The 26,486-nt window shown below is 36.0% G+C and overlaps 1 protein-coding gene across 2 annotated transcripts in view; it reads right to left on the reverse strand.

Moving 5' to 3' along the window:
• Positions 1–1,886: 1,886 nt before the first annotated feature.
• Positions 1,887–26,486, reverse strand: part of LOC122806576 (uncharacterized protein C6orf132-like) — a 565,156-nt gene continuing 540,556 nt past the window's right edge. For both annotated transcript variants that reach the window (XM_044077114.1, XM_044077113.1), the window contains exons 4-5: positions 13,177–15,487; positions 1,887–2,935 (exon numbers count right to left, since the gene is read on the reverse strand). In XM_044077114.1, the coding sequence (XP_043933049.1) occupies positions 2,833–2,935; positions 13,177–15,487 (2,414 nt within the window). In that variant the 3' untranslated portion in view covers positions 1,887–2,832. The remainder of the gene's footprint in view (positions 2,936–13,176; positions 15,488–26,486) is intronic.

Below are 26,486 nucleotides of genomic sequence, written 5' to 3' on the forward strand. Positions count from 1 at the left end.
GGATCCTTAGTGTAATGAATACTGCAACAGTGATATTGAAGGACATCATTTGCTTCCATGAAAAAATGGTGGCACTCTTATTTACTTTTTTGGTTTTAAACAGTTAAGTGAGGCAGATTTTTCTATGATCAGGAAAAACATCCCATGTTTAATTATCTATGTTTGCATTTGACATCTTGTTACTTAAAGAGATCTGCTTAACATTTAGAACCTGAAAGTAATCACTTTCAGGAAACTCTCCCTTATTTTATATATTTACATACATACATACACACAAATTCTATATTTATTATAAAAAAACACAAATTAACAATGTGGAACATGAGGAGGTGTCAGGGTTTGTATTTGACACATTGGTGCACAGACTGTTATGTGCGATTGTGCGATCACTATTGTGCTGATACCAAATTTTGTACTTTGCTATAAAGATAGCTGTATCCTGGAGGTTTTTTCTTTCTCTGAGATAAGGTGATCTTGGACTTGGTAAAGATATATGTATTAGAGGTGTGGGAGGTACACCCCTCATTTAGATGCAAACTGCCTGTCCTCATGCCAAAATACCATTTTGAAGAGGTTGATCACAGTCTCTTATGATTACACATCAATCACAAAAGAAGACCATGTATTCAGGATGGCACATTGAGGATATCAGAAAAGTATACTTGTGTGAACATATTCTCCGTAACAGTCAGATGTTCGAGTGGAATCACTGATGCAGTGTCATTTCTTACCCATAGATGAAGTCTCTGGTGGATGTTTGGCTGCTGACTTTCTGATCTGTCTTCTAGAACTTTCAGACATCCCCAGCATGGGGTTGGACTTCTCTCCAAGCCCAGATGATGCACAGCTGAAAGGGAGAGCAGATGAAAAAAACAAATAATGGGCTCCTCCACTAAAAGTACTGCCAAAAGTCCAAGTTGAATAAACCAAAGTATAAGGCAGATACTACCACACTGTAGATGAAACAACTTCATTTTATTAAAACAAGAAAGAAAACAATATCATAAGCGCTTTCGGGTAAATCCCTTCATCAGATGATCATCATCTGATGAAGGGATTTACCCGAAAGCGCTTATGATATTGTTTAATTTTCAGCTGTACAGTGTTCATCAGAGGGGTCTGCTGCAATACTATTCCTTACCCATGGAAATACTCAGAGCTAATATACATTCTAAAGAAAACTGCTGGAGTGGATGTTGTCCTGGTGATGTCAGCCCTCACAAGTGATTCCAAGTTTTTGTCACTTTCCACATAACAACATATAAGGCTGCCTGATAGCCACTTGATAAAGCTTGTGTGGAGAGTGGTTTCCCTTTGTTTGCCAGGCATGAAGTAGGTGTGATTGACTGTAATCCCTGCTCCAAGAAATGGACTATTTCAGTTGCCTTTCCACATCTAGTTGGTGAAAACATCAGACCCCTTTGTTTTGTAGGTGAGTAAAGAAAACAGGCAGGTATGGCCTGCTTATATGCTAACTTGTAACTACCTTGGGGACATGAAACATGATTTGTTAAACTGGTTTATCATTTCCCATTTCCCTATGAGACACAGTGTTTGCATTTTTAAAAAATAAGAGCTCAGAGATTCTTCTTTCAGCTGTAATAAACACAGACAATTTCTTTTTTTTCTGATTATGAATTTCTTACTAAAACAACCAAATATTCTTCCACGGTCAGTTAAGAAGCACAAAAGAACTGATATACTCTGCTTGGCTAAGTGATAGTTGAAACAATAAAATGTTATAGAAATATGTTATTAATTTATAATGCTGCAATGTGACTATTTCACAAAACTAAACTGCAGAAATTGTACTGAATATACAACACTATAGCCATGTATATAAAATGCCATATTGCTTAGCTTTCTATACCTTAACACACTGACTCTAATGTCAACACTTTTATTTAGATTAATATACAATTAGTTTACAAATACATCATTAAGATTTTAAAACATTATTTACAGACTTGAAGCAAAGTTATCTTTCTACTGTACAGGTTACTTTTACAGCCTTGTTTCTGCTCTTTTGCTGCAGAAACAATATAAAATATATAGAGACTTTTTAACAGGATATTGTCAAAGAACAGTCCTACTGGAAGGAATCTTATTTCCAGAGAAATATATGTATATCTGTTTCAGTTGCTGGCTTTATCAAAAGATGACACACAGCTTAAAGTAAGGCTGCATCCTCAGTGCTGAGTTCTTTCAAGCTTTGAGCTTCGCAACTCAAAGATGAGTTTTAAATCATTATACCACAGCCTTTATTTTAAGAAACTAAGTCTCATACTGCACAGAAATTAATTGATATATTACTGAAGTAACAGAGATAAACATTCACTTTCATTATGTTTCTGCTGTATGGTTTTTGAACCACAAACACAAAACATTCACTGTCTCTAAACAAGGTACAGATTGCTTTTCTATTTGAACAGCCAGTGTGGAATATGGCAAAGAAGTTCAATAAAATGTCTCAAGACATGTAACAGAGGGCCAGTTAAATAAAGGAAGAAAAAATATTTAAAAAAATTCACAACTATGTATAGGACTGAACAGACATTACAGACTTTTGGAATGTGCGTTGTTGAAACAGGGACACATCAGTATATGCAGAATTCCCAAAGTCACTGTTTCCAGTTAACAAAAATCAATGAGGATTGATCTTCATTAGTTCACAAGTTCTGTTTTAAGTAAATTACAGTGGAGGCATGTTAAGTGCTTCATAACTGGTATGTAAGAGTTGAGAACATCTTACGATACTGCACAGTGCACATACATGTTGATGCATAAAGAAGAAAGTGCTATTTTGCTCATGGCAAGCAATACTAAAGAAAGTTACAGCTGTCCTTCAGGATCTAAGACTGTCATAGGTTGTTTTGTTCCAGGGCGTATTACAAATGTTCTCCCAAAGGTTTGCTGGTTCTTATTTTGCTGAGGTCTGAGAAATGAAACAAAACAAAAAAAATAAGTTATGTTACCATAAGGAGTGGTAGTGCCACATTGCACTTTTAATATAAAACTGTCAAAAGTACCATCTTAAAAAAATTAATACCGTTCTAGTTATGACATCCATTTGCAAAATGAGTGCAAAAGAACAAAATATATTCTCTACATCTTTGTCATAAATCTCCCATGTCTGCATTTCCAGATGTTATATGACTTTAGAAAATTTACACTTAATCTAATTATGAAAAACATTTTGATATTTTAAATATTTCCTCAGCTGTTACCTATTTGTTCATCTCATGATGGAAAGACAACCTGTCCACTTTTAATGTTTACCTACCTTGAGTTTAAATTGTTCCAGACTTTACTAACTCAGAGTATCTGCATTTGTCTTGTATCATTTCCTAGCTAATCCAGTGATCTGCAGTTGTTTTTTTACAGATTACACAATTTGGTGATAACTGTTGGCCTTGCATCTACATAAAAAGTCTGAAGCAGGGATTATCGTAAATGAAGATGTACTGCATTCACTCAGTGGTCATTCACCCCCCCCCCCGTTACATTTTATTTCTGTTTCTTTTATTTCCCCACTTTGTTATGGCCTTACAGTACTGCACTAGGCAGATTAGTGGGCACAGTATACCTTACCTTTTGCATATAATCATACCCTGAATCCCAGCTGGCATTCCTTCTACCCATAATACACCTGACAGAAGACTAGCAAGGTCACACAGGTGGTGGTAAGACAGTGGAGGATAGGGGATCACCTCTGTTCAGTTATTTCACAGTAGCTGAAGCTGAATAAATTAATTTAAAAAAATTAGTTTAAGTATGCAAAATGCACAGTAGTGTAATTGTATCCAGTTCTGTCCAAGCAATGTTATTTTAGTTGAATGTTTTTAGATATGAAGTCAGAAAGTGGGAAAAATTCAAAGATATCCCAAGACTTTGAATATAAATTTGCAACTGAAATGCCAGGCATAAATAAATGTGAAAGCCACAACAATATTACCAGTTATCTGCAGTTGCATTTACAACAGTTAATGGAAAGGTTTATCTATAAACAACAGATACGTCAAAGCTTGCAGCACAAATATTTGTATCAGGATCAACATCCAAAATGCCATAATCAAATCATGACATGTTCACTTTTTTTCTTCTTGGGTGGGGTCAATATTAAAGAAGCTACACTCAATAAATACCTCAAGTAATGTATATATATATATATATATATATATATATATATATATATATATATATATATATTTTTTTTTTTTTATCATTCTATGTTGACCAGAGTGCCCTCTTATCATAGAATACCAGAAGTGGTATTTATACTACAATGGGAAATTTGCCCAGGGCATTAGGGAACTTCCACTACTCTTGGTAGTCGGGGGAAGGCTTTGTGTGTTACACATCCTGACTTCCTGTTTCCTGCCAAGGTGTGGAGGCAGTCAGGAGAAACAGGGAGGAAACATGGCCGATTCAGCTTTTACTGAAAATGGAGTGAAAGTTGCTGAAAATGTAGTTGAAATGGTAGCATTACCAGAAGTTCTTTTCTGATGATATGGGTGCAGAAAATACAGTGACACTGGAGGAAAAGGAGATTGTACCTGTAACCGAGATGGATTCAGAGGAAAACATTCAGAGGTGATTGTTTGAAGGAGAGACAGTTACCTCTGAAAAATGCATAATTACAACCCTCCAATCGGGGGGAGGAGTCGTGGGATAATGATTATTGGGAAGAAATGGTAAGCCAAAGTGAGCCAGAAAGTGGAGCAGCAGTTTCATGCAGCAACATCATGGAAAAAAAATAGGAGGAGGAAAAGGAGTAGAAGAAAATATGCCAGAAAAAGTTCCACAGACAAAAACTTATGGACCAACTGTTGAAGAAGGCGCAAAGAAGAAATAAAAGAAACAAAAAAGAACTATACAGTATGTGAGCAGTAAAAAAGGAGAATGTCTGGACTGGTATAAGGTTTGGGACTCTGTCATAGCAACTTTGTGTGTCAAAGCAAAAGAGGTAAGAGCATTTAATTTATTTTAATTAATAAAGAGACTTTTTGTGACTTGATACTTGAGACTGGTCTGGCCATGGAAATTTTTTGGGTGCATATGAACAAAAGAAAATATTTATCCATGATCAGAATATGTGGTGCAAGCTTTTTTACAGACAAAAAAAAGAATCATGATCCAGTTTAGAAGTGAAGTTGACGCAAAGGAACTGAAAGAACATTTGTAACTATTTGTAAAGAAGTCATGGACACTACAAAAACATATGATGAAAGAGGACTATGGACTGAGGGATGGGAATGTGGGGTAATATTGAAAATGGAAAATGATAATGTTATGCATGTACCTAGTGTTATTAATATTTATGATAATAGGGGTTTTGTGAAATAGAGGGGGTCAACCAAAGACGTTATTTTTGTGGAAAAAAACGATCATTTAATCAATGATTAATCAATGAATGTGATAAAAAGAGATGTTATTTATGTGGTAAAACAGGGCATAATGCAAAACATGTGATATAAACTGTAGAACATATGCCAATACTGGTCATTCATGGCTAGAATGTGAAATGAATGTGAAAGAAAATGAAATTATACAGGAGAAAGACAAAAAATGTGTTATGCAAGAAAATGTATAAAAAGAGGAGACTGATAAATAACTTATAATTGAAGTTAAAAAAAAATTAACAAGAAAAATGAAACATAGGAGACAAGTGAGGAAGAAGCTGTTTGGCGCACAGTAAGAAATAAAAATAATTCAATAGGGAAAAGAGTTAAATTAAATGAAAATTCAAAAATGCAATGCTTAGAGAAAATAAGAACAGAAAGTGGTAAACATTTTAATATACTAAATGTTCTTAAAAACTGAAAATATTAGCTTTAAATGTGAACAGTATGAAAAATATTAACAGAAGATTAGATATATTACAATAGTGTGCTGCAGTAGATGCAGATATTATTGTTTTAGAAGATATCACATTATTAACGAGGAAGAAAAACACAAACTGAAAAACTTTGGAATGGTGTAGTAGTTTGGAACATGGGGAATGCTAGTGTATATGTATATTATGTCAAGAAAATATTAAATTATTAGATGTAACCATAGTGGAACTAGGATGAATTACGGTAATAGACTTGAGATGGAAAAAATATGTGTATAGAATTCATAGCTTTATATGCATATGTAACAAAAGAGAGAGAGAAAAGATGTTTAAAAATATTTTTTAATATATTTGTGTAAATATGGACATTATGGTGGTGGGTGATTTTTAATTGGAATTTAAGAAAAATAAGAGCAATTGTGTTGTTAAAATGGTTAAAGAAATTATGAGAAGTGGAAAGTTAAACATGTGGGGGAATAGCCACTGGACCTACAAAAAGAATGAAATTAGAAGAGAAATTGATTATTTTTAATATCGGATAGTTTAAAAGTTATAAAAATGAGTTCAGTATGCTGGATTTTCAGATTATGTGGCTATATGGGTTAAAGTACATGAAAATGAATACTATATAAGAATAGGAAAAGGAATAAAGAGAACTAATGAAAAGGAATTAGATTTAGAAGAGAAAAAAGAACTTCTGGAATTATGGATTATGGAAAAATCATATGAATATGAGAGAAGTAAAGGATATGACTAATTTTTGGAAATCATATAGATTTTTATATAAAAAAGCACACTTGTTGAACACCATGGTAATAAAAAAATTGCTTATGTTGCTAACATTTATATGATTCCTGTTAAGTATGAAAAGGAACTAATGATGATTATATTTTCTTTTATATGGGGCTCCAGACTGAATCCAGTCAAGAGAGGGATTCTACATATGAAGGTTATATTATTTCCTGAAAGAGGCATTCCATTGAATGCCTCTTCATTGATGCTAAAACTGTGAACTTTTAAAATATCTATCCTCCACATAAGCAATTTCCGCTTGCTCTACAAACACCGACAAATAACCGCAAACACTACAAAGTGGGGGGCATCATCCCCTACCCCCAATGTGGGGGGCTGTGCCCGCACGCACCCCTAACTAAATATACCAACTCAGAGATCACACTACAGCGGGGAAAACGGCAAACTGATGAGGATGGCCAAGTGATTTCTTTCCCAAAATCACTTATGTGGACGTTCAATGTTTTCAAATTTTGTGATTTAAAGTTTGATGGAAAAGGAGGCTTGGGATAAATAAACCCAATAGTACATGCAAATACATCTTTAATTTTATATAAGATATTAAAAATGAATTATAAAGAAAAATAAAAACTTGATAGAAATGATACTATATTATAACCACAAAGAAATGTGGAAAGGAATGGAAGTTAGAAAAAGAAGCAAAAACATTGTGAATGAAATGAAAGAGTATCAAAACAATATTGTGTTATGGAAAATAAAAAAAGAATATATGTGAGAAAGCTGGAAAGGAATGGTACTTAAGTATTATGAAAACATTTTATTGCATCGATCCATGGAAAGATTTAGAAATAGAAAAGAAAAAAAGCCATAAAGATGCGATATAATAACTATAAAAAGATTAAAGAATGTAATTATTTTTTATGGAGATTGGCTAATAGAAAATTGCCAGTTAAGGCAAATATGCCATACAAAAAACATGAATGAATATGTAATAAATGTGGATCGTTTGAAACTACTGAGCATGTGTTTTTCAAATTTGAAAGAGTTAATAATTTGTGGAAATAAATATGTAGACATAATAGGGTGAAATGTTTGTTAATATTTGTGCAAATAAATATGAGTATGATAGAATTTGGTTGTTATGGTGGACAAAAACAGGAAGAAGTGAACAAAATGGACAGAATAATATTTTACATTTCATGGACTATATGGAACCAAATGAAATGTATATATATATATATATATATATATATATATATATATATATATATATATATATATATATATATATGAGACTAAACAAAATTAAATATAATGGAAAATGGACTTCGACAAAGATTTTGGAGAAAATAATATTTTGGTTGTGGATGAAAGAGTGGGGAGGGAATGCTTAAATTGAAGTTTATAATGTATGTAGATGTGTAAATAGATGTATTTAATGTAAATATGTAAATAATATGCAATGTATACAGCAATAAAAAAAACTAATATTTGGAGCTGCTAGACAGAGAGGGAGGGCTCCTACATAAGCAAAGAGGAGGCCTAAGGGAAGCAGCAATATGGAGGAGAGAAAATCTATGGTGGGTTTGGAGGTAGAAAGTGAGAATTTGAAGAAAACTTTGTATACTATGGAGCTTCAGCTGTGGGAAATAATGGAAATCTACAATTAATTAAGCAAGTGTGTATAGCATTCTATAACACTAATAAAGTAAGAGTCTTTGTGAATGGTTAAGTAAAGAATAGATATGAGTAACATTATAATACAAGGGTGTCCTATGAGTAGTACTCTATTTGCTTTAGTTGAGTACAACAGTCAGAGAGTTTAACTGTAAGATGTGGCAGAATTCAAAATATGTAATTTATACAGATGTTGACATTCCAGTTATGAAATATGTAGATAATAATATTATTATTACTAAAAATACAGAATGGATGAGAGAAGTTAAATAATATTTAGTTGATTGAAAGAACATAGGCAAGACTTTAATTAAAGAGAAAAGCCAAGGAGTAGGAGGCAAAATAAAAATAGCAAATATATAATTTTCTATGAAAGAAAGCTCTGTATTAGGATAAAATTTTGATAAAGGTAACAGAAAAATAAATGGGATACAATTTTAAGGAACTGAAACATATTTGTGTTTTATGGCAAACATACAGATTAGCTTATAAAAAGAAAGCAAGTCTGATTAATTCAGTATTAATAGGTAAAACAGCATAAGTGTTGTGATTCTAATAATAAATGAGAAGTCATTGTAATGGGGTTCTAGATTAAATCCTACAGCATAAATGTTTTGATTCTGATAGCAAATAAGAAGTCATTGTAAGAAAAATGTTCTTCTTTTATATGGTGTTCTAGATTAAATCCTGATAAAATGGGAATATTACATATGAACACAGAAAGAGGAGGATTAGGGATGTTAAACCCAATAGTGTATGTTGCATCATTGCATTTGTATAAGATTCTGAAATGGTTAAATAAAAAAAAGAGAGTTTAGTAACATTATTTAAATGTAAGTACACAATTTTGGGAAACAAAAGAATAAAAAAATGTATAACAAAGCAAAAGAATAAAAGAATGGCATAACAAAGAAACAAGTATCAACAAAGGATAAAAATGTGTGAAAATAAAGACTGATGAAGTAGAAACTGATAAGAAAAATATGGTACAAAAATATTGAGAAAATATTATTGTGTTAATCTATGGGGAAATGTACCAGAGAAAAAGATTAAAGCAATTAAAGAAAGAAATAAATGCTGTAGTCAGAAATTTGAATGTGAAGATTTTTATGAAGATTAGGAATAAAAAATTACCAGTAAAAGCTGATATGCCATACAAAAATAGAAGTGATAGAATGCGTTTGGATTGTGGTGAAAAAAATCAAAACAAGTTAAGAGAGTTAAAAAAAAACTTGTGGGATAAAATTATGTACAGATTTTATTCTCTCTCTTTTTTTTTTTTTTTTTTCAAAAATTTAAGATTAGTGATAGTATAAATGTGGACATGACTGAATATGGTCATTATAAGAATACAAACAAAAAAAAATGAATTTGGATAAAAATGTTTTTATGTAGTATTGGTATAAAGGGATGAGAAGGTTAATGAAATTATGTTTAATGGAAAATGGACATTGCCATTAATATTACAATAGATCACAATCAGGGTTAAATTAAGAAGTATATAAGAATAATAGACTGTGTAGAAAAATGAAAATTACTTAAATAATTGTAAAACTTTGTAAATTTGTATATATTAAAAATATAAATATGAACATAATGTAAAAAGGTGTAAATAAACAAACGACTCCTACTCTTTTTGAAATGTACCATGGGATCTTTTACATCCCTCTGAGCTACTACCAATTCAAAGAGATGGGACGATGGCTTAACATCTCATCAGGATAATAACGCAGTCAGGAGAGTACAGCACCATTTACTTTGCAGTACAGTGTCAATAATTGATCTATCTGGTGGAGAAACAGGACCCACAAACCTTTGCTCCAAAGATGAGTGTGCTACCTCTTGCGCCACTACAACTTGTGTTAGTAAAAAAAAATACAGTTTGAGTATAAATTGTGTGTGTCTCATAAGATATAGCCATGAAATCCTAGATGTTTAATCTACAGCATTCACCCATAAGAAAAAGATTAAATATAAATTTGTCTACATATATATATATATATATATATATATATATATATATAGAGAGAGAGAGAGAAAGAGAGAGGGAGGGCATTATACATGATAGATAGATAGATAAGATATAGACCTATATTAGATATTGTTGTGTAGACTATGTGATGAAAATGAGGCAAGGAAGGTTTACAAAACAGATAATAAAAAGAAAGTACCTGCCCTCATGTGAAGAAAATAAAAAGTGATTCCTGGATAGATGCCTTGTATTATTCTATCAATAGTTTTTTTGCATTTATTGCTCATGTGCTAAGCAGGATGTATGTTTTCCAGAGTCTGTGCTGTGACCTTATAGGTCACTGCAAATTCCAGGATCAGAATCGGGTCAGAACACAAATGTGTTTGCATTATTGTGATCTTTTTCTTACTTTTCCTTGGTGACTATCTCTGTTTTTTTTAGATTTTGTTTCAGTATGGGATACTTATAATGATGCAATATGCAAGCAATTCCACATGGTATCCTTTGCTGATTACAAATCGTAGGTTCTGCTGTGATGCATAATGCTGTCCCCCCATTATATAAAAATAAACATATAAATAAAATAAAATAAAATAGAATAAAATAAATAAAATAAAAATAATCCTCACTGCTTAGAGTTCAGAATGATTAAAATCAGTGCTTGCCCAACAAATATTTGGTTTATGACACACTTTAGAATACACACTTTAGAATAACTTCCTTGTTTTTGCTCATACAAAGCAACCGTCCCAGTAAACACACACGTTAAGTTTCCTCTTACTTTGTGTAATACAGCTGACAAGACAGCTGTAAAAAGTAGAGAGTCAGAGATAACCTCTATCATCAGAGTCCTTGCTAGATGGCACCAGCCTCTCAAGACATGATCATTACTTGTCTGACAGTTTGCTCAAAGCAGCACTAACATAATAGTACTGCTAACTTTCTCTGACTGATAGGTGTGCTTCCTCAGCCTCCATTGTTCAGGGTGGGGGGTGCATGGTGAAATGCCTTAGGGCAGATAGCCTAGTATAAACCTATGAACCTATGAACCTATGTACACTTTAGCTTCAGCTGATAAAATATGAAGTACAAGTTTAGGTAGTAAAGAAGCATGAACCTGCTAAAGGCATGCCTGTATGCATTCCTGGGATGCTTGTGCATTCATTACTTAAAATGTATGAAGGGGTGCATGTGTGTGCATTCATTACTTAAAATGTAAAAGGAATGTGTGTGTGCATTCACTACACAAAATCTCATCCAAAGAGTAGCATCTGTATGAAACCCAACACAAGAGAGGGTTAACAATCTTCAGAGAGGCATATGATATTGTAAAGCTGTTCAAAAGATTGTCCATCCAGGTTTATATTACACAAATTAATCAGAAAGAGGAGGAGAACATCTTACACAGCAGATCCCCATAAGGCATCAGTGGAGACACTAGAAGCAAAACAACAAAAAAGGCTTATGGATCTCTAAAAAAGACATGGGCAAGACTAGTGGTTCATGCAGTAAGGGAAACAGAACACTTGGACAAACATGGACGATGGTCTGGATGAAAGGATTCTAACTATTCATTGACTGTAATCATCCTGGTATTAATTACGAGGGTAGAAGGATCTGAACTAGCCATTGACATCATTAACATTAATTGTAAGCCTTTGTAATGACAGATAAAAGCAATGGAGCTATTCTTTACCTCATGCCAAGAGTATCGTACCAGTATCTTCTGGTAAATCAAGCTATGAAGACACAGAAAGGTATATCATAAAATGTGTACCCAAAATGTTTTGATGACAACTGCAAAACGCAATGTAAAATTAACAAATGGGACAAGATAGCAAACAGCATGTATGAAAGAGTTGAAGACTTAAAACTATGAGAAAGTCACTGAGGCTGATTTTATGTGAAACACACACAATATATATATATATATATATATATATATATATATATATATATATATATATATATAGATATAAAGGAAAATAATCTGAGGAATACTAAAGGTGTCATTAAAAGCAGTAGGGCTTATTCGTGGTGGTGACCAAATGGCAATTGGGAGTTACTTGCAGGAGTTACCAAAAGACATTAAGGAATTATATTTATAGCAACCACTAAAACACAGCAGGGAGTTATTTGTAAACATCACCAAAAGGCAACAAGGTGTTACTTGTAGATGGGGATGAGATCATTTTCTATCTGACAGGAGATGAAATGAAGATAATCATCTCCTGCTTCCTCTCTGCTCAGACTTAAAGACATTTTATTTCATACTCATTAAATTTTCCTCTACTCCAGGTGTCTAGGTTTATAAGGGTCACCTGGAATGCCCACCTCCACTAAAATATGTTAATGTCCCCACAAAAAAAATACACTGCTTATTTATTTATTTATTGCTACTTGTTTTCCAGGAAAGTCTAACTGGGCACAGGTACCCTTTTTCAGCGGAGGCCTGGGGAGAAAAGCTTGAAAGTATTAGATTTAATGCCATCAATATTTATAACAACAGATTTTATAATGCATCATTAAAGAGAAGAAAGAAGAATGATTACGTTGCTAATGTTAAGCCTGCACCTTTATGGCTATCACAACATGCTGTTTTCCAAAATGAATAAAGCTACGACTGATGATAAAGTAAAAGGTCAGAAAGCCATCTTTGGGAAAAGTGGACTCAGTTACAGGCTTAGCCCATCACAGCATTGCAGTATGAAGTACTTTTACTGCTTAATTTCTAACTAATTTATAAAACAGTGTACTTTATTATGAATGACTTGCCATGAAACAAAAATATGTTGTTGAGAGACTTTGAAGCACCTACACTAAAATAATAGCATACATTACTCTTTCCTTATGAGTGCCAAGAGTACCATTTCAATGTGAGTAAACAACACTTCAACCAGTTTTCATGCATGCCATCATAAAGTACAACATTACTTACTTTTGAATCTCCCTGCTTGCTGGAGCACTTTTATTTTCATCCTTTGATGCCATCATTTTTGAAGCAGATGCCAGACGTGTGTCCTGATAAGATGGTTTATTGTCCATGCTGTTTATCTGGGCCAGACTCTGGTTCTTTTGGATCTTTTGTTCAAGCCCAGAGGAATAACTATATGTAGAAGATGAAAAATTTGAAGACATCACCCCTTTACCGTGGTCTCTGGAGTACACATTCTGGGTGGTGGGCTTTGGGTTTACTGTCACTGAGTATGACTTTTCAGAACTGTTACTAGATGACTGAGAAGTGTTTGGGTTTAATGGTTTTATGATGTGTGAGCTGTAACTGCTGATTTTACTTTGATTTGAGGTAGCAGAGTACACTTTTGGTTCCAAATGCTTTGGTTTTAAATAATTTGGGTCACGTGGCTCATCTTGATTACTGCCTGAATAATTAAAAATGGGAGATTTCCTTAAAAGAACTGTATCAGCAATAACTTCCTTCTTATCTTTTGATGGTGAATGGCTTCCAGAAAAATCACCTGCAAACTCTGGTGGGGGTGGAATTGGTTCAAACAAAAATTCCTCATCACCCTCATCATCTCTACCAGAAAATTGAGCAGGTGGTGGGATTGGGAAAGCATATGTTGACACATTTGTTTCATTGTCCTTTGCTAAACTTGGACCATTATGTTTAGCTAGAATGCTTTGAACCAACTGAGATGCAGTTGTTTTTTCTGTTTTTGCAGAAGGTTGTCTCTCTTCCAGTTTTCTGTGGGATTCCATGGTGGTTGTATCTGGAATACTACTAAGTTCTGAAAGTTTTAAATTCTTATTCACCTCTGGTATTTTATTGTTATAAACAGGATTTTTTCCCACTGGCCAATCTGGCAGACTCTCTGAAGCTACAGAATAGTTATCATTTTGTTGGGCTTTGGGAATAATTGTAATAGAATTGGGTTTTGAGTCATTGTAGTAAAATTTGACAGATGACGGCTCTGGCCTACCAACACTGTGTGCATCAAGAGTGCTATGGTTGTACGATGTGTTGTTTTCTGCTTTCAAAGCTCGGTGTTTTGCAGCCAAAAGCAAACCCATTGGTGAATTAGGGTCAAGTTTTGATCCAGTTAAGGGATGAATCAGTTCAATAGGTTCATCATCATCTTCATCCTTCATATCTGCATTCACTAATAATCCTCTTACATCTTGTACCTGCAATACCTGTGTATAATCTGCTGATTGGGAAGGTAATGTTTGTGTAAATGATACTGTAGGATTGTTTGTGTGTTTGCTGGTGCTCATATTTTTTGATGCATCTAACAGTTCCTTGTTTCTGTCATCCCACACATTTGCACTTCTTGAATAGGAATCAGTGGATGGATTGAGAGCATCTTCAGATCCTGCCTGATACTGTGGCCCATTTTTTCTTACAGGTTTCTGCGGTGTTGAATTATCAGATTTTATACTTCTTATTTCAGATGGTCCACTGTTTATTATGGCACTCTCTGTATTGTGCTCAGCATTCAGTATATTTTCATTACATCCTTCCACAGCGAAATCTTCCATTATTATCATAGATTTTGTTTTCAGTTGTCTATCTGAGATGGCTTTCTTTTCTGATTTTGAAGGCACAAAAAGTTTTGCTTCATTATTAGGATTAAAACTCGACAGTATTGCAGATTTTTCTTGAGGCTGCTGAAGATCTAATTCATATAATGATTGTGCATCGTGCCTAGAAGTTTGGTAAGATGATTCGGTTAGCTTATCCAGGTTCTGCATTGATGAATATCTAATGGGTTTTGGAGGTGGAACCTTATTAGTTTTTGGAAGCACTTGCTGGGATGAAGGCTTTGGAGGAGGTGGGGGAGGCTTAAACTTAGATGGATTAACATACTGATCAGGGGGTGGAAGTTGGCCATTTGGTAGTCTCCAGGTAGATGTAGGTGTCTCAACAGTCAAACCAGAGCCTGATTTTGGAAAAACAGAAGTTCCTAATATTGATTTTCCTTGAGCTGCAGATGGTGGTGGTGGTGGAGGAACATTAGGTTGTGTGCTTACTGGTGGTACTGCAAGACCATACGAGAACACAGGTTGATGACTTATTGCTGCCTTTGAGGGAGGTTTTGGAGGGCTAAAACCTGGTGGTGAAGGAGGATCTATTGGCGGAGGTGGTGGTGGCGGCATCTGGGGAGGTGGCGGTGGTGGCTCCATTGGTGGTGGCGGGACATTGAAGCCATCTGTAGATGAAAGTGCATTTTGATGAAAATACTCCCCTAGGTGATGGCTGAGATTTCCATTTGCCACTCCATCATTTACTAAAAATGAAGAAAATAAAAATGTATATGTAAACATTGAGAACAGGACAATATTTCTGAGTAAAGGCTTATAATTTATGTTTTCTCTACTTACCACAAACTTTGAGTGTAATTTATAGGGTAGAGGCTAGCTCATTTTAATTAGAGTAAAACTCTAAGCCTAAAAATCCCATTAACAATCTGATAAACATACGTAACTGTTACAGTAGACAGCCCCTTGAGATAAAGTGAATTCATGCTGTCCCTCCATATTCATCTAGAGAATTCTACACAGATGAAAACTGGATGAATGCATAACATCAACACATTAAGAAAAATCTAAGAACTAATTATTTATTTACTTAACATTTGTTGACTGGAAAAGTCCGATTAGGACAGAGCCTATTTTACTGGAGGCCTGGGAGAAATGCTCCAGACTATATATTACAGTCTAGAATTAAACAGAGAAATATATTATATTTTAGAATTAAATGGAGAAAAATACCTGAAAAGATTAACAGTCAATACAACATACAAGAAATTATATAAACAAGAACTTCAAATCTGTAGGTTAACAGCTTGTTTAAACATAGTGATTTCTCAGAAAGGTACCAGAATATAATACCATGGAATACTGGTTTAAACACTTGCCCTCTTCTGAGATGTACATTACTGTGAATAAGAAAAGAAGAACGATATGAGATATATATCCTATGAATTTCAAAAACCCATAACTTGCTTTCACACACACACACACACACACACACACACACACACACACACACACACACACACACACACACACACACACACACACACACACAGAACTACCAAACTATGGACCTATAACAATCTTGTCCCCAATGTCAAAAATACTTGAATATGTGTTCATCTACCTAAAACAAATTAGATGCCACAACACACCATGAATTTAGGTCAGATCAAAACAATGAAATAGCATCACTAAATTTCAGAAACTAAATTCATGAAAGATAACATCAAGGTGAAATGGGTGTATCTGTATCTTTATATTTTTTCAAAGCATTTGATAACAATTTCACATCCTTTACTATTACTTAAGGAAGGAACATGACCTCACAAATAGTACAATCAATTGGTTTAGAAGTTACTTCAGGCACCAAACACACTGTGTAAACTAGGCAGATGAGCTGGCAGCTTCTCAGCAAACAACATTAGGTATACTAAAAAACCCAATATTAGGACCTTTACTCTTGAACATTGCCTCTCAAATGGAAAATTTAGCTAGAGTCCTGAATCACTCCTGGAGGGCACACTTGCTGGCACCTAAATATGAACCTATAGCAATGGTCTGATTTAACTTTATAAGAAATTTCATTGGTTTTATTAATTAGAATTTTTGAATCTTTACTGAATTCTTTCCTGTTGATTGTTCTAAAACTGGGTGTACAGAGCTACCATTAAAGTGGATTAATTTATTAAAAAGGCACCTTTTCTCATTCCAGATCTAAGAAATGCTTTTCCAAAATGTTTTGCAATATGGAAAATCCTATTCAATGGCCTTTGTGCTGCTCATCCCCAAGGCTCATGACTATCATGTAATCTCCGGCTGGACCAGATCCTATTTATTCCTCCACTCGGTACCCCCAAGCATGTGAGCAAAACCATCATAGGAGGCCATGATTCAGATAACTCTGAGGGTACTTTGTGCCTTGACTGGTTCCCAAGCAATGAGGGGAATATGATGCAGGCATTAACCTCCCCTGGCTGGGAAGCGAGTGACCTGCATCACCACAGGAGACATCATGCCCTCCCCATGCAGCAATACTAGCGGCCATCACCTACACAACCAGGTGGTCAAATGCCTGCCAAGAGTCTAGCCTTGCATCACCATGCATCCTTGGAGGGACAGTGCCACTGGATGGCATTCCTCCTCATACAGATAGATACATCCATCTTCCCCTCATCAATTTCAACAGATACCCAAGCCAGTAACTGAAGTTGGGATGTAGTTATCAGGCCCAAATAGTCTAGTTTGGCACAGGGTACCAGTATATCTCGGGTGCCTGACCCAAAATATAAAAACCCATTGCTTTTATGCATTTATTTTAACATTTTGAATTCATCTGAGAAGTTAACAAGGTGCATCTCTGAAAGGCAAAGCAAAGCTAGCAGATTGCATACCTGACTTGTGTTCATCCCTTTTTGGGACACATCACTTGGCTCAGTAGTCGGTTTTTATTTTTGTACAAGTCTGGTTTGACAGTTAACTTTATGTCTCCCTCGGTTACTTCCAAGCTTTACCTCAAGCATGTTGATGGCTACTAGAATGGACATTATCTCTCTCTCTCTCCCTCCCTCCTCTTTTTCCATTCTGTATCAGGTTCTCTTGGAAGTTATTCATTTGCATTTCAGCTGCATCGACACACTAATTTTCTGCATCTTTTTCTCACCACTTCCATGCCCCAAGGTGTACAATCTGGAGAACAAGCCACAAAGGATAATGGTAGAACCAGTGTCCAGTTTACTATGCTGTATGTATCAGTCTTGTCCCTCTTTCAGTTAGAAAACAGCCTACCTTTTGGAAACTAGATTCTACTAAGTTCTTCTGTGTCTTTGTCTTATTTCCTGTTTTTCATTCTTTAACATTATTTACTGTATGCCTTTTTGGTACTTTGCATTCTAGGTTTCTTTTGTATGTCCGCATGATGCATTTTCTTAGTATCTTGTATCTAGCTTCCATCCTCCTTAAAATTCCCCTCCTTGAGATATATATATATATATATATATATATACATACATACATATATACATACACACACACACACACAAGCATTATGAGAGATCTGGGGAACACAGGTTAACAGCAACTTGTCCTTCAACCACCACATTGCCACTGTGGTCAGAAAGTCCTTCTATGTGGCACATCTCATTACCAAGGGTTTTGCATCCAGGAAGAAAGAGGTCATCATCTCTCTCTACTTTTCCCTCATTAGGCCAGTCATCAAGTATAATGCCCCATTTGGCACGTACTTCACTAGATGCATGCAACAGCTGGAAAGGCCTCAAAAATACCTCATGAAGAGGATCCTAGGCCTTAAACACATGTCCTAAATGGACAGTCTCAAAAAACTCCAGCTATTCTTCTCATGTCGTCTACCAAGAGGCGATTTCTGCTCGACTTACAAAGCCATGTCTGACCCAGCTCTGTTAGACATGCTGCATCTAAAGAAATCCCAGTCCCTCCAGACCACATGCTCCAGAGACCACAACCTCATTACCACAATCAACAGAACAGGCTGGAGGGACAGGTTCATAACCCAAAGACTGCACATGCCCTGGAATAGACTTCCCATACATGACAAGCAGACTACCTCACTGGCCCTTTTGAACAGAAATCATGATAAGTGGATGGGAAATAGAAAGTTCATCCTGGGGGTCACTCCAGTGGCTCTACTTGTTAGAGGCACTGGGAACTAACGTTGGGTGGCACAATGCCACGGCACTTCTATGGGCTAGGCTTGTAAAGGTTCCAGGGCCATTAGCGTAGTACACACCTATGAACCTATCCTTCCTAGTAGCTCCCATCCTTGCCCACCACCCATCCTGGCTGCTTCCCTTCATTGATGCTGTCTTTCTCACAGTGCAGTTAACTTTCTTCCTTTTCACTTCTTGGTTGCCTTCACCCTGCCTTGCCCAAGTCTCACTGTCATCATCTGGTTACCCAAGTTGTTGCTCATCTCCTCCTTCCTGATCCTGACATTTTCCTACTTGTTCTTTGCTGACTTCATCCTGCTTATTTTCTTACTCTGTCTTTGCACCATCTGTTCCCTTCCTTGCTTGTCCTGCCCTTTTCCCTGCATTTTTGCCATCCACTGCCTTCTCCCATATTTACTCATTCCTTTCATTCTCCTACTCTCTGCTCCCATGAGTACTGACACTATCCTAGCTGTGTCACTCCATGATTCCATCATTGTACCCTTTTTCATCCTTTACTGGAATCATCCTGTCTCTTCCCATCTTTGATCCTGCCTCCTTGCTGACGTTCTTCTTTCACTGATGTCCCATATAACTAGGACACTGATTATTGTGGATGTGAACTTCTCCAAGACTATGTATGCTGTATGTAACTTATTAAATGTTATCTGATCTATCTTTGCATTTTTACTTGTTACTCAGTACAAGAAAGTTTCACTCTGCCTATGTTTATTAGACCAGATATTCTGCATTCCTTGGCATTCTTGTTTGCTTGCTGACATTTGTTATTTGTGCTAAAACCAAAGCCTCAGTGTACCTGTCTTAGTTATCAGCATTTTTTATAATCAAATAAATACATGGATGTCACTCACAGAATCACATGAGTGCACACACACACACGAGCATGCACACACACACACACACACACACACACACACACACACACACACACACACACACACACACACACACAAAACTGCATTTTAACTAGCTGACTTTTACAATTAGGGTGCGGGGGCAGGTCAGGGCTGGGGCCAGAACCCTCCACATTAGTACAGCATTTTTAGCTGTGTGTGAGGAGGGGTGTATTGCATATATGTGTGTGTGTGTGTGTGTGTGTGTGTGTGTGTGTGTGTGTGTGTGTGTGTGTGTGTGTGTGTGTGTGTGTGTGTGTGTGTGTGTGTGTGTGTGTGTGTGTGTGTGAGTTCTGTGTGACATCTGGAAAAGGATTTGTCTGTTACTTTTTTACTGTTAGTACTACAGATCACAGAGTGGTGAACGAAGTGCAATACAGATTGCTATGCAAGTACTGAACTGCACAGAAAGTAATTATTAATATAATGACCAGCTGGAGGTGCCAGTGTGCACACAAAGTAATTATTAGTATAGTGGCCAGTTGTTGGTGTCGGTGTGTACACAAAGTAATTACTAGTACAGTGACCAGGTGTTTGTACCTGTGTGCGCACAAAGTAATTGGTACAGTGACCAAGTGTTTGTACTGGCATGCACACAAAGTAATTAGTAGAGTGACAGCTGTTGGTGGTGTGTACACAAAGTAGTAATTAGTATAATGACCAGCTGTTAGTGTCGGTGTGTAGACAAAGTACTTATTGGTATAGTGACTGGCTGTTGGTGCCAGCATGGGCACAAAGTAATTATTAGTACAGTGACCAGGTGTTGGTACGACTTATGTAGCTGCTCAGATATTTTCACTGATCTGACTGTTGACTGAAGAGGTAGCCAACATATGACAATATACTCATACATATATGCATGTGTGTGATATATATATGTAGCCCCCTGCACACACACACCACACACACAAACACATTGAAAGTATAACCGTGATGATAGGAATTTGCTTTTTTGTTTTTTTAATAATTGCTGTTTAGTTTTTGTGTTATAAAGACTCTCAGTTTTTTCTTTAAAAGTTCCATTAGGAAGTGTTACAGGTGTGCATCCTTGCAAGATACAAATGATTGTATGCTTTACTGATTAAAACATCTAATGCCACTCAAAGAGATAATCAAAATTTTTTATCTTCAACCATCATTCCTTCAGATTTTACTAACTTTCTGACTAAAAGTTGAAATTAGAGTGAGACACGGAAATACTAATCTCCAGGGTAGACAGTGAGGAAGAGTTGCTAGAGGTCTTTGACCCTGAAGGGTGAAATCAGTTGCTGCGGCACTGCATTATAAAAGATCACATTCTAGACTTGTACTAACCAAGGCAGAGGTTAAGGGCAGGCAGAATAAGGCACCATTATCCAAAAGTATAAGTCAGTGTTAGTAACTGTATCATGAAACTGTTAATAAGCTGATTACTACATTTAACACATTTGTAGAACACAAGGACCAGAACCAGTGCTGACATTCATGGTGAGAGTCAAGGGATGAGTAGGAACTGTTCAAGGTTTGTGGAAATATCAAAAGTAACAACACTTTAGACTTGAAACAAGGAATATTTCAGTTATAAATGTTAACAATAAAAGCAGAATGATGAAAACAGACATCAAAAAATCTTTTAAGATAACCTTCAAGGGCAATTTGGATGGCGCAGTCGTGCAGCAGTAGTGTTGTCACCTCACAGCAAGAGGTTCTCCGGTTTGATTCTCGGCTGGAGTGCCTTCTGTGCGGAGCCTGCATGTCCTCCTTGTGTTTGTGTGGACTTTCTATGGATACTCCACTTTCCTCCCACATTACAAAGACATGCATCTGGAGTGTTTCTCCCCGGGACTCCACTGAAAATTGGCTTTGTTCCAAGTCAGACTTTCCCAGTAAACAATTGTTAAATAAATTCAATAAAATATAATTCAGTTCTTTTTAAATGTACCAAACAATATTACAGGGGTAATAAATGTGTACATCATCTGAATATGTTTCTGTAATATGGCATTATTCTTGAATACGTCATTTTCTTTGTTTTTTTTTCTATACTTTTGGGTCATGGATGAATAAGGTCTACAGACCAGCCCACATACCCAGTTACCAAATACTAAGTAAAGAACTTAATTAATATATGCACTTTCACAACTCCTTGTTGAAGATGTGACAGCATAAGTAACCAACACCTGTATGATATGACATTTGACATGGCTTAAACATTATCTAGTGCACTTTCCTATTTAACAAATGAATGAATGTACTAAAAACAAATATGGCAGCTGAGAAAGCCAACAGGTAGTAAGGGCTGAGAACTATGCCAGTGACTGGGGTAACATGCTCCTCTATTCCTCTATACAGATGAAAAGTGAGGTCACATTGAAGGGGGGGGGGGTGCAGGTCATTTTGTTGTAAGGTTCACTGACAGACAAATAATGCCATGTTACGAAAAACAGTTCTCTTTGAGACACAAGCTAATAGCTTCAGCAGCAGAAATCTGACTTTCAAATAACAAATAACGTAGTGAGAAAAAAAGGAATTTACTCTGTGGGGTAGAAGACTCCAAGCCCCAGAAGGCTGTGGTCCTTGCACCCACTAAAGTATCAAGATAAGTTCTAGGGTGACACACACAAAAATAAGTTGTAAGGTAATTGTATATTGGAGGATTGCCTTCATTGCAATGACCATATTAAATAAAACAGATTTGCTGTCTTATCTTTACTGTGAGGTACTAAACTGTGCTTGACTACCATATTTAACATTGTCTCAAGATGGCTACATATTAAGCCAGCTGTGGGGCACAATGAGAATAACCTGTGACTTGGGGAAAGGGAGGCAACTGTGGTTCACCACACAGGTGACACCCACACTGGGGAAAGGAAGGTGGATCTGGTTCATCACACAGGTGACACCCACACTGGGGAAAGTGAGGTGGCTGTGGTTTACCACACATGACACACCCACACTGGGGAAAGGGAGACGTCTCCACCACACAGGCAACAGCAACACTGGGGAAAGGAAGGGGGCTCAGGTTCACCACACAAGTGGCACCTAGTGGAAACCCATGATGTTACAGTGTGTCACAGCACTAAGAAACACAGGGGAATGCAGAATATTCTTAGGAGACAGTTGCAGACTCAAAGTACCAAACAGAGAGGAAGATGCTCACAAGAGTAATGTGTAGGTCACCCCCTAGGACAGGTAAATTGACCCACCAGACTCTCACTGGGTAACAGATAGCTGACGGGGATTCATAAGGCTAAAGCATTCTCACCAAGCCCAGAAGTACTTGGCTCCTATTCAGGCAGAATGAATGGCAGTTTTTATTAAAGACTGAGGAGCTATAGGGCAAGATCTTCGGGGGGGACGGGGACAAGAAAACACAACATTGCTGTGTACTGTACAATGCTTCAAGATGCCTTTAATTGCCTTACTTTCAACATTAGTATAACAGAACTGTATTTATAATGAAGTTCTCTTGTAATCCTTCAATAAAGGAAAATAAAGGAGGAAGGGCTCAAATAAAATACAAGGAAGTATTTTATTCACGGAGTAGTAGATGCACAAAACATTTCTGAAACAGTACTATGTTTTACAACACTGATTAAATTCAAATTTGGATAGTGAAACATTTCTTATTTGATAGGACTGCTGGGGGACAGAGTGTCACATACTTTTGCAAATAATTTGTTGGAAATATGTGCACAATAAGTAATGGTATAAACTAAATAATTAAGACAGAGGTTGTATATAAATGTGACTCCATTCTGCCCTTGCCAAGAAATGTATTCTGTCCCAGTTACGATTTATTAACATGCAATATTCTCCATCTCTGTCCAGCTGGAATGAGCCAGCCAGCGTTTAGGAGAGTTTTACTTGTTTTGTTATGAGGATTTTCACTATAAGGAAACATGCAATGGGAATCCATAGTTCTTTGTTGACATTCGCATTCAGGTCCTACACTGTTGAAGGTGAGATGTGATTAGAGAAGGCTGAAGCACATGTCTCAACTGTCCAAAATTTTGCAGTGTGTCCAGATTTTTCCACCTATTTTTGGCCCGTTCCTCATACAGCTTGTGGGGTTGTGGGAAATCATTGAGGATTACAGTCACTAAATAATGATGGATACTTTAGTTTCAGACTTCATATCCTTTAAAAATGCATAATAATTCAAAACTCGTTATTCTAGCAGCTTTCTTTTATATGAGGAATATTTAAAATCTGTCCCTGATTTTCGGCCTTTGTCCCCCCCATTATTTTTGGCTTTTTACCCTGACTCTAGTACCAAGATGTTGAGAGCTTAGAAGAAATCTGTGTGTATATATTTTGCTGATGGCACCAAAGGCTGTAGGTAAAATGCACCTGCACTTTGTGTAAAACCAATTCAGTTTTTCTTCTGGGAATTTATATTTGTTGACTACAATGTTTTTCATTATTCAGTTGTGGGTCACAAAGACACCTGTTATCAGTTCACAGTGGTTGTACTACATTAGTGTGTCCATCTTCCTTGTGCCTATCAGGACACCTAGATCAAAATTTTGTTGCTAAGAAAGAATATCCTGATAATGTAAAACAAACTACTATAAATTACAGAGAACAATGCTGCTTAAAGGAGTAGTACAAACAGGAGAAAAAAAACAGTCTTGAGTTTACTCACATTACTTCTGAGCTACTCCTTCATGATTACAGAACTTTACATGCCTTTAAATATGAATCACTGTTACAAGGACACTAGTAAACTTTTTTTTCTTTTTTAAGAATAAAATCAGCACCTGATCTCGGCATTTTGATTGGTTATCACCTGATCCCTAACTATCCCTTTATTAGGAAGAGAGTGTTTTTCATTCTAATCTCAGTTAAGTGTCCAGTGAGCAACAGGAATATGATCTAGTCCAGTCTGACTTTCCACACCAGGCATGTCACTCAGGCAGCCCCTACCAGAGCTCTGAATGACTTTCTCATGACAAGAGATTAATTGTGCTACTCAGTACTACTCTTTCTTGACCTTATGTCAGCATTAGTTACAAGTGGCTACTAAAACTTTTTAGAACATCTATCAAACTTCTGTGGGGATTCTGTAGTGTCCTTGATTGGTTTTCAACCTACCACTCTGGGTGTGCTCATCAGACAGATGTTGGCAGTCAGTCTACAGTTCTTGTGTCTCCATCAGAACCTCATATGAACTGATTTTAAGTAGTTTATTACTTTCTGTATTTATCCTTGGATGAGCTAACTCTCAGAGAGCTCTACATTATCACTGGTATGTTGTTGCCTTCTGTGGATTCCTTGGTAAGAGTCTGGAAAGTATCTAGAACTGGATCAACTGCAATCACCTTGGACCTAATACCGCCAAGACTGTGTCCATGATGATTTATATCACACACAATCACATCTTCCTATGTTGAACCCTGCTATAATACATGGTAGTGAAAATTGTGAAAGTCTGTTGAGAAAGTGGGGAACTTTAGTATCATCTTGGACAACAGACTTTTGTTCAAGGACTAGGTTTCTTCTATCCAGTCATCATATTTCTATCGGAGGAGCACTGCATGTATCAAGCGTATACTCCCTTCCACAGGATCACGGATCGATAGTGAATGATTTGGTCTCACCTTGGCTAGATTATTACATCTCCCTTCATCTAGGGCTTCCCAGTCTGAAACTTGACAGACTACAACTAGGACAGAATTCTGTAGCCGGGTAACTTACTGGTACTTCATATTGGCAACATATCAAAACATATTACACTAGCTCTGTGGAGTCTGCACTGGAGCCCCACCCCATTTGTGACATCACCTTCAAGTTTTCTTTTTTTTCCCCACATAATTTTTATTGAATTTTATAAATACAGATGTAACAAAACAATTAAACAATGAAAATAAACCTAACTATATATAGTGTCTACAACAGATATGCTTTTGTCAATACATTCACATTTTATCTAACAATTTTTTTAAGTTTTAACCAAGCCAGTTGTTTATGTGTCATTCTTGAAGTTCTTGAAGTTATAGTCAACAGTTCTCTATTGCATAGAATTTTGGCCAATGATATAAATCCCACAAATGGTACTTTTTTTTTCCAATTTGAGGTAATAGTTTTTCTTGCTATTGCAAGGAGGGACCAGAGAAAGGTACACTTGTGTACCTGGAATGTACGCTGGTATAGGAGCATTGAATAGTAACAGTCACTTTACATTTATCCGACCACAATGCTTTTATAAATGATTTAAATTCCAGCCAAAAAGGGATTACAGTTTTACATTCTATAAACATGTGCACTCAGTCTGCACATACTGTTTCTTCGCATATCCAGCATTCAGATATTTCATTTCCCGACATCGGTGCCACTTTATGAGGAGTAAAGAAGCTTTTGTGAATGAATTTCCATGTGTAGATTTTCCAAAAGGAAGATGATGTGGTATTACTAACTGATTTAAGTATTATTGTTTTCTTCTTTTCTGAAAAACTGAATTTATTAACCTTTTCTGTGTAATTCCATAAAGATTCATCTGGGATTTGTAAGTCTGTTTGTAATGTCCTATATAATCTTGACACTGAAAACCCATCATTATTGCATAATATAGTCATTTCACAAAAACATGAGAGAATTTTGGGTCTAGATGTGGATTTCACTATTTGACTTATTTTTAATTCATTTACTATATACTCTCTGAATATCTA

Source organism: Protopterus annectens, chromosome 7.part0 (genome assembly GCF_019279795.1).
Source record: "Protopterus annectens isolate FY-2018-M chromosome 7.part0, PAN1.0, whole genome shotgun sequence".
Lineage (NCBI taxonomy): Eukaryota > Metazoa > Chordata > Ceratodontiformes > Protopteridae > Protopterus > Protopterus annectens.